This window comes from Momordica charantia (assembly GCF_013281855.1).
Source record: "Momordica charantia cultivar OHB3-1 chromosome 7 unlocalized genomic scaffold, Mcharantia_2.0 BLBB01000007.1, whole genome shotgun sequence".
In the NCBI taxonomy this organism is placed as follows: domain Eukaryota; kingdom Viridiplantae; phylum Streptophyta; class Magnoliopsida; order Cucurbitales; family Cucurbitaceae; genus Momordica; species Momordica charantia.
In genome coordinates this window covers 20,827,382-20,842,769 of record NW_028275165.1, presented here as the reverse complement: position 1 = coordinate 20,842,769, position 15,388 = coordinate 20,827,382, and the positions used below count along the sequence as shown (strand labels likewise).

The following is a 15,388-nucleotide window of genomic DNA, read 5'->3' as shown; positions in this document are numbered from 1 at the left end:
CCCTTCAATATCCCGATCCATCTTATTTTCCACGCCACCGACGAGGGAGAAACCGGTAGCCGGCAGGCCACCCCTATCGAAAGATCCCATTATCGGAGCTCCGTCTCCGCATCAGTCTCCCTCTGGCTCTGTCTGTGGTTCCACACTCACAAGGAGCCATCTCCAAGCGAAAAAAAGAAAGGCAATCCTCTTTAGGGCGCAAACGACACTTCTCCCCCCTTTACGAACGGCAGGTGCTTCAACTACTGCCATCTCTAGCAAATCTCGAGTGGTAAGGTTTATATATTTTTTCATCATTTTCTTTTCATCTCTGTTTTTTGTTTTGTTTTGTTGTTGTCGTTGTTGTTTGCCTTCTCTCTGAATTAATGTACTGTAACTCTTTGGTGGGTTCTATTCTTATCCATCTTCTTTCACAAACACAACCATATCTTCTAATTTATTTTTTCTTTTTACTTATATAATAGGTTGCTGCATAACCCTAGGTTTTATCAGCCATTTTCGGTTTGGATGAAAAGACAGATTATATCTATGGATAGAGATATATACTATAATGGAGGTTTTATTTAAGATCTACCGTGGTTTCAAAGCAATATCTTACAGGCATTTAGAAACCTTTGTTTGTCTTATTCCTAAGAAGGACAGAGTGAGGAGGGTCAAGTATTTCAGATTCATCAATCTGATTACGTACGTTTATAAAATATTTTTCTAAGGGTTTGGCCAATAGATTTAGGAAGATCCTTCCTAATTCGATTTAGACCTACCTAAACAACAAAATCACCCAACTCCACAAAAACTTGAACCAAAACTTTTTGTGGTGAGAGAATCAGTAAAGAGCGAAACCAAGCCAAACAATCCTTACAATTGCAACTCGGACAAACCACCCTTGAACCACTCAAAGCTTCTATCAAAAACCAGTCGTCATAAGACCAACTTATTTAAAACTTTAACTTTAGGCTCTTTTGCAACACCTAGGAATCTTCAAGGATGATGAAGAGACACGACCATCCAACCTTGGGAATTAGAAAAAGGGTAGAATTCTTTATTTAAGCATAGAGAATCTTCAAAAACCTTACAAATCTATGCCTTGGCAACACCTAACCATTATTTCCATCAAAAAAATCTACTGGAAGTTAGTTGCTTGAGCAAACATTTTGTCCGAACAAAATTTAAAAGGAGTTTCTTAATCTTACAATGATTCTTGAGAACTTTGAAGAAGTAACTAACAAGGAAATTTGAATGGGGACAAGAGTTAACCCAACTGCTACGAAATATGGAGGCCTCTTCCATACATGGGATTTTATCATCGGAAGGTAGATCAACAACCTTACCTTGTTCCAGATCAGAAGGGAGGTCAATCGATTGATTGTTCAATCCAAAGAGATTAATAAAATCTTCTGCAAAAAGAGTGCAGGGCAAGTCAAATGAAAGGTCCAAAGCTTTAAAACAAGTTCAATTCTAGTACCTCATAGGTAAGTTCCAAAATTTGTTTTCCAAAGCTTTAAACAAGTTCTTTTGTAATTCCAAACTTTCCATGGTCATGAACAATTTGGAAGCGCTGGTTTAGTTCTCAGGTGGGGTTCTCTCAACTTTAACCTTAGGTTGTTTCTTTTTTGTCTGATATATACAAGCATCTTATCTACCAAAAAAAAAGGAAAGCTTTGAAATAAGTTCTATTCTAGTACTTCATAGGTAAGTTCCAAAATTGTATCCAACCACCATAATCCAGTGTTTACTTCCAATTTACTTTGTAACTCAAATATTAATTTATTGGTTATTGGGTTGGGATGAGATTCAGTGGTGCATTCTATCTCTCTGTGAAGGTGGAAAGGAAGAGATTCTCATTCCGGCTGATTGGAAACGGCAAGAAGGTGGCTATAGAGGAAGGTGTGGTGTAGTAGCCTTAGAAGCAAAAAAGGAAAACGATCAACGTTGTTCGTTCCGGAAGGTCTGGAAGGTCAGGGTTGGCGGTCGTTTGGGGAGATGTTGGGGTTGGTTCTTTCTCAAAATCCTCCCAAGAGAATTCGGGGGAAAAATGCAGAAGTTTTTGGTAGAGTCCGTCGAGAAGACATCTCGTTTGCTCAAGCAGTTGTGGGAAGAAATTTGGAGGTGTGTCCTCCAAAATCGCTTGTTGAGGATGTTAAGTTCCTCTTCGATACGTCAAAGTGCTTGTTGGTGGTGAGGGTAAGAGTAGTCGATTCCTGGGATAATATTGAACGAGCGATTAGAAACTTCTTAGGAGACAACACTCACTTATAGAAGTTTTTTTGTAATTTAGCAGTGGTTCTGTGTGAGGACCAGTTTAAATTGTCCAAGTTGCGGAATTTCGATAGAGGGGTGATCGACGGTTGTGCGATTAAAGTGATTCCGTGGTGTGCGAAATTTGTCTCAGAGAATCAAGGTCAAGGATTCCTTAATGGGTGGGTGAAGATTCGAGATCTTCCGATTCTTCGAACGGTAGAGATTTTTAGGAAGCTTGCTTCCGTTTGTGGAGGTCTTGTGGATCAAAAGGAAAGCATTTTGTTCGGGAGTTCGTGGGAGGAGGACGTCTGGATTAAAACTTCAGGGTATTCCAAAATGTTGCTTTCTGTCCTGTGATAGTTCAATTTTTTATGTTACTTTCTTGCCGGCGTTCCCGGTGAATGTCGCCGGAGAAGATGGTGTTGGGAGAGTGTCAGAGATGGTACGAACTTTGAATTGAGCAGAGGAGAGAGGGCCAGAGAGCGACGTGGCTGCCCCTGCAACTTTCCTTTCGTTTGTCACCTTGGGTAAAAATTCAAAAAATAAGGGGAAGATTTCAGAGTTCGGCTCTGCCCGGAAAGGTAAAGAACCTGTGGAAGAGTTGGGCCTTTCCTTTAGTGATGGTCCTGTAGGGAGAAAGGGTTTTAAAAAGACTGTTTCAATTAGAGAGAAAGGTGCTTGTTTTAATGGGCGGGAGGTTGGAGAAAGTGACAACACGTGCCTGAAGAGTTTCGAGTCCATGGGCCCAGAAGTTTTAATTGAATCTAGGGTTTCTTTAGGGGGTGAACGGGCTTGATGGAAACTGGGGTGGTTGGTCCTTGCTTCGAACCGGTTGAGAAGGATTGTTCCAACCCTATTTTTGAGGATGGCCATTTTCTCTCGTCACCGGACCCCTCAATTGCGAGCATGTCAGATGATGATTCCTTCCTTTCTTCACCAGTCTTGAACTCCATGAGTCCTGTAGGGTTGGTGAGTTTGTTCGAAGGAGATGCTAAATTTCAGGAAGTTGTCACGGAAAAGATGGTTGAGAGATCAAAGTCGAGCGAAAGATTGGAGAGTTTGTCTGAGGAAGATATCCATGCTCAGAAAGTTGCGAGGGACAAGGAGTCGAATTTGTTAAAGCCGGTTTCTTGCAAAGCAGAGAACTTTCAGTGTAGCCCGAGAAGGTTGTTTGAGATCAGTACGAGCCTTGGTGAAGCCCGCTCAGGTAAGTCGGCCCAGGTTACTTTCTTTTCTTCTTTGGTTCCTTCTACTCCAGAAGCGAGGTGCACGACTGGGGTTGCAAAGGGTGTTTCTTCCGGTGTTTCTGACTCTTCAAAACCCTTGGTTGTTTCTGATTCTTTGCCCTTTAATTCATTTCAGCCATTTCCAGGGCCTTTAGCTATGGGGACGGATCTTAGTGGCTTTAATTCTTCTTCTTTATTATGTAGGCTTCCAGGGGAAATTCGCGCGGGTGATGCCAATTGTCATTTGCCTAATCCTGGGGAAGGCTTGCTGGCTCTGTCCCCGATTGCTAGAAGCACGGGTTTTGGGAACGTTTTGGATGGCCATTTAGCCTGCGCGCATGTGATGCCTCAAGGACCTAATCTGGAGAAGGGTTGTTTTCAGGAACGTTTTTTGAAGGAGTGGTTCGGTTGGTGTACCCTTATCTCAAGCCTTGGCTTTGAGATTGTCTATAGTGGGAATGCTCCGATTTTGAAATCAGACCTTCCAGCAAAGAAGGCGAAAGGAAAAAAGAGAGTGGTAGCCTCGTCAAGGAAATCGAGGGAACTGAAGAAACTGAATTGTACCATCAATTATGAGAGAAAGGAGGCTTCGAAGGAAGCTAGGGGTTTAATTGTGAACCAATGAAGGTTGTTGCTTGGAATGTTAGAGGTTTGGGGGGAAAAGACAAGAGAAGGTTAGTGAAGGAGTTTCTGCTGATAGAAAAGTCGGACGTGATGATCATTGTGGAATCTAAAAAGGAAGAGTATAACAGAGTTCTTATCAAGAGTATTGGGAGAGGTAGATTTGTGGACTGGGCGGGTATTGGTTCTATTGGAGCGTTTGGAGGGGTTCTTTTACTGTGGTATAGGCGAGCAGTTAAAGAAGTGGAGGTCGTGAGGGGTTTTTTCTCTGTTTCTGTGGCCTTTGAAGTCCCAAATAAAGGTTTGTGTTAGGATTATGGGAGTGTATGGTCCTCCCTCTCCAAGAGGCAGAAATGTCTTTTGGGAAGAGTTAGGGAATCTCTTTGGTTTATGTGGAGATAGATGGTGTTTGACTGGGGATTTTAATGTGGTTACATGATTGCAATTTGGTTGATCCGCCGTTAGCCAATGGTAGGTTCACGTGGGCAGGCGGGGGTGAGTTGCATACTTGATAGATTTCTTCTTTCTAAGGGTTGGATGGAAAGCTTCTCTAAAGTGAGGCAGTTCTTGGGGCCCAGGTTGACTTCCGATCATTGGCCGGTTTGTTTGGATGCTGGGTTTTTTAAATGGGGTCCTTGTCCCTTTAGATTTGAAAACATGTGGCTTAAGCACCCTTCCTTTAAGGCGTCTATGCCCTTTTGGTGGGAAGTTGAGGTTCCAGGAAGGTGGGAAGGTCATCGTTTTATGGGAAAATTACACTCTTTGAGAAATTCGTTGAAGGCTTGGAATGTCTCGGTTTTTGGGAATATTTGGCTGCGAACGCTTGAAATTCTTGCTCGTTTAAAGACCTTAGACAATTTGGAGTTGGACGGATTGTTGTCGTCAGACCTTAGGGAGGAAAGGATGGCCATGAGAGGAGCTTTTGAAGATATCCTTCGTAAAGAGGATGTGAGTTGGAGACAGAAGGCCAAGGTTAGTTGGGCCAAGGATGGGGATAATAACACAAGGATGTTTCATGGGGTAGCTAATGGGAGACGAAATAAAAATGTCATTACCCAGTTAGTTAACAAGAATGGGATAGTTTTGAAAGAGGAGAAGGAGATTGAATTGGAGGTGGTATCGTTCTTTACTAAGCTTTATGCTCCGCAGATTGGGCCAAGGCCCTTGGGTTGGATTGGAACCTTATCTCGAGACAATATAGAAAAGAGTTGGAGAAGCCTTTTTCTTTGGAGGAAATTAAAAAAGTGGTCTTCGGTTTGAAAGGATTAAATCTCCTGGTCCTGATGGCTTCTCCATGGCTTTTTACCAGGATAATTGGGATACGATTAAAGAGGACTTGATGAAGGTTTTTCGGGATTTTTTTGAGAGGGGGATAATTGACAAATCCATGAATGAAACTTATGTTTGCTTAATCCCTAAAAAAGAAAATGTTACTGGGATTCAGGATTACAGGCCTATTAGTCTTGTAACGAGCTTATACAAGATTATTGCGAAAACTTTAGCAGATAGACTTAGGCAGGTCCTCCCCAATACTACTTCTAATACGCAAGGAGCCTTTATGGCAGGTAGGAAAATTTTGGATCAAGTGCTCATTGCCAATGAGGCAATTGAAGACTACAAAAAAAGAAAGCAAGATGGTGTTATTTTTAAGCTGGACTTTGAAAAAGCTTATGATCATGTTGACTGGGGATTTCTTGATAAAGTCCTGGAAAAGAAGGGCTTTGGTTTCAAATAGAGATCTTGGATTTGGGAGACCTAGGGTGGGAAAGATTCAAGCGACGAGAGGGTTGAGACAAGGAGATCCTCTCTCACCTTTCCTGTTTATCCTCGTGGTGGATATCTTGAGCATCCTTATTTCTTCAGGCGTGAATAAGGGACACAGTGTAGCCTTTTCCTTTTTAAAAGGGTGTCCAAACAGTAAGCAGTCAAGGAAAATGGCAGGGTGAATGTGCAGTGCAGTTTTCCATCCAAAAGCAGTGAGGATAATGTCCCAAAAACGAGCAGCAAAAGAACAAGTAATGAAAATATGGCCCTGGTCTTCGGATGCCTCTAGACAGAGATGGCAACAGTTTGGGGAGAGAACGATGTGAGGAAGTTTCCTTCCAATCCTGTCGTGTGTGTTTATCGCTCCATGACTGAGCTCCCAACAAAAAAACTTTACTTTCTTTGGACAGTGACCTTTCCAGATGCTATGGAACAGTGTTGGGGCGGGTTGTGAGGGAGTGGTAGATATCATTCAAGGATAATCTTCATCTCTTGGATTTCACGTCATAGCATCTATACCTGGAGTGAGCATATCCAAGAAAGAAACAAGCGGTGGCCTTGGGGACAATTTTTCTCTTAACTACGCAGGAATATGAACAAAACACGTGCATCCAAACACTCGCTAATGCCTACCTATAGGATGGTACTGCCTCAGTAAGAAGTTCGTGAGGTGCGCCGCTGCAGCTTATTCCCTCTTCTAGTGGAAAATGCTTTGGTTGTTTCGTGTGGCCATATCCATAGATCTTCATGGGTCGTAGGGGCAATCTCTGAAAGGGTGTGTGAAAGGCTTAACCACTCTGTTGTTCCTCTTTTAGATGTCTGCGAAATCTATAGTGCCATGATGAGGTGGTTTTTGACCATAGATCAACAATGGTTGCCTCTTTATCTGTGGAAATAGCAAAGAGATTTGGGAAAAGGTTGGCCAAAGTTCCGTGTAGTAGCCATTTATCCTTCCAAAAACCAATATGGCTAGCTTCTCCCACTCGACAGTAGGCATGTTATTTTATGAGCTTGATTTGTTGGTAAATACCCATCCACGGTCCTCTGTAGCAAATATGGCGGATGGATGGCCATGAGGCAGATGAGGAACCAGAGTATTTAGCATTGATAAATCTCCTCCATAGTTGTTGTGGTTCAGTAAGGTAGCGCCAAATCCATTTTGAGAGGAGGGCACAATTTCTATGTTTGATGCTCCCAACTCCAAGGCCTTCTTCAGTAATAGGTAGTTGTGTTATCTTCCAATTTATAAGATGTGGCTTACCATTTTTGTTTGGTCTTTCCCATAAAAAATCACGATAGATTTTGCCCTATGTAAGACCCTTACCTTTTGGAATCCAGTACTAAAGAAGTTTAAGAAGCGTTTATCGTTGTGGAAGAAAAGTTTTTTCTCGAAAGTAGGGAGATTAACTCTCATTCAAGCGGTTTTAAGCGGGATTCCAACGTACTATTTCTCTCTTTTTAAAGCTCCTGTGGCAGTTTGTAAGACTTTGGAAAAAATCATGAGAGTTTTTTTGTGGGAGGGGTGGACGATGGGGGTGGGGCTCACGCGGTTAATTGGGAGACAGTTGTCAAGCCAACTGAGGCTGGAGGTTTGGATATTGGGAACTTGAGGCACAGAAATGACGCGCTTATGGCTAAATGGTTGTAGCGTTTCTTCCACGAACCTAATGCTTTGTGGCGAAGGGTCATTGTGAGTAAGTACGGTCTTCATCCCTTCAATTGGGTGGCTAGCGGAGGGCTAAAGGTTAGTGCGAATAACTCCTGGAAGGCTATTTCCACAGGTTTTCCTTTTTTCTCTCAATTCCTAACTTGTTCAGGGGGATGGTCATGATACTTATTTTTGGGATGACACGTGGGTGGGGGAAAAGCCTCTTTGTCTTTTGTTTCCTCGCATTTTTCATTTGTCAGACAAAAGGCTGCACTCGGTGGCCTCAGTGTTGGGGAATGGGGGGGATGGGTTGTCTTTATATTTGGGTCTCTCTCGGTCCTTAACTGATAGAGAGTCTCGAGAAGTGTCTGGGTTGATTCCCTCGCTCTCTAGAGTTTCTCTCTTTTGTGATAGGAAGGACTTTCGTGCTTGGTCTCCTAACCCTTCTAGGGGGTTCTCTTCTAGTTAATTCTTTAAACTCTTATGCTCCCCTACTACTCCCCCGGCGGCCCCAGTGTTTACCTCGCTGTGGAAAGTGAAGATCCCGAAGAAGATAAAAATTTTTCGTGTGGCAGGTCTTACTTGGGATGGTCAACAACATAGATCGTATTCAGAAGTGCTCTTCTTCCTACTTGGGGCTGCAGTGGTGCGTTCTATGTAAGCTGGATTCCGAGGACCTTGACCATATTTTATCGCAGTGCAATTTTCCCAGAACATATTTTATCGCAGTGCAGTTTTCCCAGAACATTTGGGGTTGGTTCTTTGAGATTTTTGAAATTGCTTGGGCTCGTAATAGAGATTGGGTGTCGATGGTTGAGGAAGTCTTGTTGTATTCTCCCTTCCGTGAGAAAGGGAGTTTCCTTTGGCGAGTCGGGTTTTATGGGAATCTGTGGGGCATTTGGGGGGAAAGAAACAGTAGAATCTTTAGGGGGGTGGAAAGAGAGTGGGAGTTTGTTTGGGACCTCATTAGGTTTAATGTCTCTTCATGGGGTCTGTTTCGAATTTATTCTACAATTTTCAACTAGGTCATATTCTTTTTGATTGGAAGCCCTTTCTCTAGACTGGCTTCCGTTTTTGGGGCTGTGTTTTTGTATGCCCGTGTAATTCTGTTTTGTTTTCATTCTTCTCAATGAAAAGTTCGGTTTCTTATTAAAAAAAACTATGTAACTCAAAGTTCCATCTTTCAATTTTCCTTACCTTCCTTCATTTTTCCAAGCTAATGAATGGTTTGATCATGCAGCATTTGCGAAAATTCTTCCTTTTCTTATAAGAAACAGGGAAAAAATTAATTTATCAGAAAAGAGAACATCCTAATGGCAATGGGTTGAGAGACCCCTCCCCAACAAAAAACTAAGACATAAAAGCCTACCAATTTTGAAGGGTAGAGCAAAGGGAGTAGTTGCAAAAGAAGTTGCTGAAGCTATAGCACCACCTAGAAGTAGTGAGCTGTACATTACTCCACAAAACTTGAAAATCTAAAGAAAAATTTTCAAAAAGTCTATGGTTCATTTCCAACCATAGGTTCCACAAAACTGTAGCCACCACGAAGGCCCACAGAGTGCCTTTGGCGTTGTTAAACCACCCACCAGCGAGGGCTTGGAGAAGCCAATCCTCTATCCGTCTCGGGAGACAAAGATTTATATCGAAACACAAAAACTAGGGACCAACACTTGTAGGCAAGAGGGCAATGGAGAAATAAGTGGTCGATGTTCTCCTCTGCTTTTAAACACAACGGACAAGCTGAGGGAAGGAGATTCCAATTTTTGCACTTCCTTTGGAGGCGATCCTATGTGTTTAAGCCTCGGTGAGCCACCGACCATAGGGGAAGACTTTAATTTTCTTTGGGAACTTAGTCTTCCAAATCTTTTTAATGAGGGGGGTTGAAGTATTTTGCAGTGTTATGTGAGGTGAAAAAAGGTGGACTTGGTAGTGAAAGATCCAGAGGCCTCAATCCTCCACCTTACTTCATCTGTAGCCTCTCCCAATCTGATCGTGTCCAGCTTATTTATTAGGCCCAAGCAGCTGCCAAATTCCCTATCAAACAGGCCCCTTCTGAAGCTAAGATTCCAATCTTGTTGTTCTGTGTTCCAGCAATTATGGATGGTGTCCTCCTTTCTAGCCGACAGGATGTAGAGGTCAGGGAAGGTATTCTCCATAGGTTGGTCACCAATCCAATGATCATTCCAGAATCTAATCTTCCTCCCATTATTGGCTTTGAAGGATTGAACATTGAGGAATAGGTTCGTATTTTTAGCTATCTCGACCCAAGGTCTCCCTTTTGCGGCTCTTTTTGGAAATGCGGTTAGCCAACCAAAGGGTTGCGTTCCATAAATACTTTCCACCACTCTCCTCCAAAGAGCACCTTCCTCCTGAATAAATCGCCACAGCCACTTTAGCAACAGGGTGTGGTTTCTTTACTTAAAAGAGCCGATCCCAAGACCACCATTTAAGAGAGGAAGTGATGTCCACCCCCATTTCACCATATGACTAACAGGGTGATATGTGCCTTCGTCTCAAAAGAAGTCCTGATGTACTTCTCCATTGCTTTAATAACCGCATTAGGAGCCTTCAGCAAGGAGAGATAGTAAAGGGGTAAACTATTGAGGACCAATTGAGCCATGGTTAAGCGACCCCCAGAGAGGGTGAGGTTCTTCCATTTGGATAGTTTGCATCTGAATTTCTCCACCATAGGGTCCTAAAAGCCAATAGAGTTTGCATTACCTCCTAGGAGGAAACCCAAATAGTTGAAGGGGAGACTCTCTATCTTACAACAAATAGTATTTGCAGCAGTACACAACACCTCTTCCTCCGTATTTATCCTTATCAACGATGATTTTTCCACATTGATGGACAGACCTGCAACGAAGACAAAAAAAGAGATAATCCCCCACCCATCAAGCAGATCCTCTAATTTCTCTTGGCTGAAAATGATTGTATTGTCCGCATATTGGAGGTGTGTGAGGGGCACTTGTTTGGACCCCACTAGGAAGCCCTTCAAGATCCTTTTCTCATGACAGAAATGCACCAGGCAGCTGAAAGCGTCCCCTATCAAAGTAAAAAGGAAAGGGGAGAGAGGGCAGCCTTGCTTGGGACCTCTTTGTGCAGTGATTTTGCCTCTAGGCCTTCCGTTAATCAAGATGGAAAAATTTGAAGTTCTGATACACCCTTGAATCCAAGTGCACCATCTAGGGCTGAAACCCTCTCTCTCTTTAAAGCAATTGAATTTGGCCTCCAATCATCAAAGCATGGAGTCAAGTAACAACCATAATGTTTTCCCAATCTCACTCGACCACTTCTAATATCCCCTTTGACTCAACCACCTCAACGACAAAATTCTTAACCAAAATATCATAAGATTGTGGATTATGTTCTTTTCATTAATCAATGAGAAGTTCGTATCTTGTTAAAAAAATTCATAAGATTGTAGATTATGTTCTCCACCTAAGTGAGGCTTCTTAAGTGGCATTTCTCTCAAATTACATTTCTTAGATTTTAGTCAGACTTTCTTATCATCTTCCAACGAATGAACCATCCTCTTTCGTTAGTCTTAATAGGGACCACAACACTTGTATTCCTCCAATATCGGGTCAAACATACTCCATACTTTGGCCAAGAAGACATTGCTTCTTCAAAATGCAGCATCTAAATCGAATTAGAATAAAATATCATGTTTAAGCCATTGAATTTTGCTCTAGATATAATTGAATGAGGGAGATGGATTATTTGTCTCTATTTGTAATGTGACCCTCTGTCCACTTATGTGGTACTACAGGTACATGTATTTATAGTGGCAATGAAAGTTTAGCTGGGTTTAGCTGGCTTGATTATAGAGAATTGCAGTGGTGAGTGAAATTTTGTTAACAATAAAGCTATGTCGTTGATGCCAAAGGAGCCAGAGCAGGTTATGAAGTTTAGAGGAGGATCAGTACTAGGTAAGAAGACGATTCTTAAAAGCGACCATTTTCCTGGCTGCCAAAACAAGCGCTTGTCACCTCAAATAGATGGTGCGCCGAATTATCGTCAGGTGCATTCCCCTTCCTTTTGTTTTGTTTTTTTCTACTTCTATAAATTTTTTTGCTCTTTATTGTTAATTTCATCGATGTTATAGAATACAACCACCAATATTCATTATAATTATTCTTCACATATGATTTGCACGTAATGTAGTTTTCTCTTGGGAAAGAGTTGCCTTCTATCTTCTGCTAGAAAATTAGGACAGTCTAACTCTATCCATGCTTCCATGTTTTCTCTAAATAACCATCTGTTTAGACAAGACGTCCTCCCAAATTTGCGTAGTTTTGTCATTATTTATGGGCACCTTTAACTTGGGGCAAAGAAACCAAATTCCACCTAATCAGATGACTACTCCCATGAGTATTGGTGCCTAATCACAAATGCTCGCTACTTTGGAATTTTCATCATCACTTGTATTGATTTTATTTTTAGCTATGTTAGACTATAGATATGTTTGAAATAATCTTAAAGAATTTTGTATTTTCTAGAGAAGACAAGATGATCTAATGTCTTTTCGAATTCCCAATCTAACCAAACCTTCTTGCTTTAAGTTTTTTGTTAAAGATATTCCAGTCAACTTTATCATAGACATCTCTGATATCCTTCACGACCATATGCTAAGGATATCCTAGTCAGCCATTTGGTTGTACAAGAATGCACTTCCTTTCTTCATGAGATCCACAATTTGGCATCCTTTCATGAAGGCAGAATCTTTATTACAATCCAAAAGCTCCTTTGAGAGAAGTTCTCAAGTTGGTGCTTTTCCTTGATACAGTGATGAATAGAGAAAATGGATCAGAGCATGTATTTCCACAACAAGCTTATCCATAATGATAAATTGAAAGCCTAGGGGCAAGATCACAGCTAGCAGGGGGTCTTAGACAAGGGACCCCCCTTTCCCCTTCCTCTTCATCTCGATCACAGATGTCCTCAGCCGCATGCTCATCCATGGTGAAAACAAAGGTCAGATCACCGATTAATCACCTTCTTTTCGTAGCTGACACTCTCCTCTTTACTAACAAGGAGCCCACAAAGGTCAGAAACCTCCACAGAATCATCAAGTCATTTGAACTCGCCTCCGGTCTCAACATAAACTACAACAAATCGGGTTTACAAGGCATATCCATTGAGCCTCACATCACGACCCTTATTGCCAAAGCCTGGGGATGCAAGGTTGGAACTTGGCCTTGCACTTACTTAGGGCTCCCTTTAAATGGAAACCCGAGGAGAGAGTCCTTTTGGCGACCTATTATTGAAAAACTGCAGATTTGGCTAGGCAAATGGAGCAACCTATTCATATCTAAACGGACACCATACTCCAATCGGTCCTATCCAACCTACCCATTTATTACCTATCCCTATTTAAGTTGTCCAGCAAAGCGGCTGACATGATAGAGAATTCTCCGGAATTTCTTATGGGAAGGACCAAATAAAAATGGCAACCCTCACCTAATTAATTGGAAGAAGGTTTAGCTTCCCCTCATTGAAGGAGGCCTTGGAGTTGGTAACATCAAGCAAAAGAATTGACCTCTGCTGTCCAAGTGGGTATGGCGTTTCATTAATGAAAAACAACACCTTTGGAGGATGTTCCAAAAACAACATCTGCTACTTGGCCCAATTTTGGTTCCTCCAATTACAAAGGACCATGGACTGCCAGTCTCCATCTTTCTCATTTAGTTGAGGAATTTGCAACATGCAAGGTGGGGGAACAAAGTCTCTGCAGCTTTTGTAATGATAGATGGATCCTTGAAGGAACCTTAGCCAGCCAATTCCTGAGGCTTTATGCCATAGCAACTGCTGACAAATGGATATGGACTCTGGAACCAAATGAGGCTTTCTCTGTTCGCTTTGTCTTTAAACACCTAACCACAGCTCGAAGCCATGCTGTTCCCACTCACTTCCCTATCATTTGGCAAGGCAAATGCCCCAAAAAGATCAAGTTTTTCTGCTGGGAGCTCAATCATGGAGCTTTAAACACGCATGATTGGATCTAGAAAAAGCTCCCCCACTTATCCATCTCGCCCAATTGCTGTCATCTTTGCTACAGGGCATCGGAAACACAGGGACACCTTTTCATTTGCTGCAGTAATGTCTCTGCCTTTTGGGTCCGTATCCTCCATGCTTTCGGTTGGATGACAACTCTACACAACCAGCCTTACACCCTCCTTAACTGCATCTTGGTTGGTCATCCTTTCGAGAAGGAGAAAGGCATCCTTTGGAACCATTTTATTCGAGCCTTTCTTTGGAGCTTATGGTTGGAGAGAAATAACAGGGTCTTGAATGATAAATCCCTCCCTTTTGAATCTTTTTTTTGATAGAGTTACGGTGTTAGCTCTTGGATGGTGCAAAAGTTTCTATCCTCCCTACAATAGCTACTCACTAAACGACCTTATCGCTAACTGGAAGGCGTTTTTGTAATCGCCCTTGGGGCCTTTTGTATATTTATACCATCAATGAAATATTTGTTTCATATCAAAAAATAAAATTCTAAAATAATTTTCTACAATCTCTCATTCTAAATAACATTTCATAAGCTTCTCAAATCTTTTCTGAAATCTCTCTTTCTAAAAACTTCACACATTCCTCTAGAAATATAAAACATTTCTAAATTCTCATACAAACATTTTATTTCATTCTCACCAGTAATGCTATAACATATGTAATATGTATAATTTCTCAAAATCCTCTAATACTATATAACTAAAACATTTTAGAAAATAAGGAGGAATGGACACTCTCTTTTCTTCATCCATCTTCTCTCCTTTACGATATTGTAAGAGTCTTTCAAGCATTTTCTTAGTTGAGAGTTTAGTTTTAGCATCAGTTTAGTTCAGTTTACAGTTCCCTGTGCAGTTTGGAATCATGGAATTAAATAGTTGTTTTGTGGAGAATACATATTTTCGTTTAAGGTTTGAAGAAGATTGGCTTTATGTGGAAGATACTAGTCACAAAGAGGTTTTGCCATTGAAACTCTCGCAGTTAGCTTGGTTTGAGGATAGGATGGTTCAATTGATGCAGCTGCCAATGCATTACTTCTTTTTTCATCAGAAAAGAGATGAATTTGGTGTGTGTAAGATTCAAAAAACAAAGTATGATGCAAGATGGCATGTCGAACTGGTGGTTTGGCCACCAACTGGAGGAAGGAAAAGGGTTGTCATTGCTGCACAATTTGGAAAATAGGATGGCTAACATTTTGGGATATGGTTAAGGATGGTCTTGAACGAGTAAAAGAAGTGGCTAGGGGGAGGGAGGCTTCAAAGTCATTGGAAGCTTTGGGGGAAAGAATTTGGGAAAACAGGTTTATCTTTTGCAGAGGTTCTTCAAAAATGGAGAAAGTAGTCTTTTGGATAAAAAAGGAAACTGAGGTTTTTGGAGATGGATTGGAATAACTTATTGGTTATATCAAGGTGCTGTGCTCATGATGATTGGAAGAAAATCTCACTAGAGGTAGAAGAAGAATTCTCTCAAAGTTTGATATTAAAAGGTTTCAATCAGTCTTGAATGATGAGAACCTTCTTGCTGCAGATTTGTTTGAAGAAGAGTTGATTCGGAAGAATGGGGCCTTAGAAGCTTGTGTCGCCCGAAGATCTTTGGAGTCTTCGCACAGTGTCAGGGATTCCAGAATTTTGGAAGTTGAAAGGTTTCGACTTCCTAAGCAGACATTTTATACAAATATGGAACCCTCCACTGTGCAGGAATTAATGATTATTGGGGATCGCGTTGGTTGCTCGTGCTCCATGCAGCCAATTAGCTTTAATGATCCAGCGAGGGCAGATGATGAAGAAAGAGAAAAGCTTAGCTGTATGTTCCCAGAATTATTAAATCTTGTGATTTTTAATGAAAAATCAGAGGGCAGCCCAATCGTGGTGGTTCTGGT

At 41.6% G+C, this 15,388-nt stretch overlaps 1 protein-coding gene across 3 annotated transcripts in view; it reads left to right on the top strand.

Annotated features, from left to right (window-relative positions):
• LOC111025168 (metal ion-binding protein) overlaps positions 1-15,388 on the top strand; it is a gene marked incomplete at its 5' end in the record, with an annotated part of 52,407 nt that continues 37,019 nt past the window's right edge. For all 3 annotated transcript variants that reach the window (XR_015792229.1, XM_022303013.2, XM_022303014.2), the window contains 2 exon segments: positions 1-271; positions 11,270-11,521. Coding sequence is in view for 2 of the 3 variants with exons in the window: in XM_022303013.2 (XP_022158705.1) it covers positions 11,369-11,521 (153 nt within the window).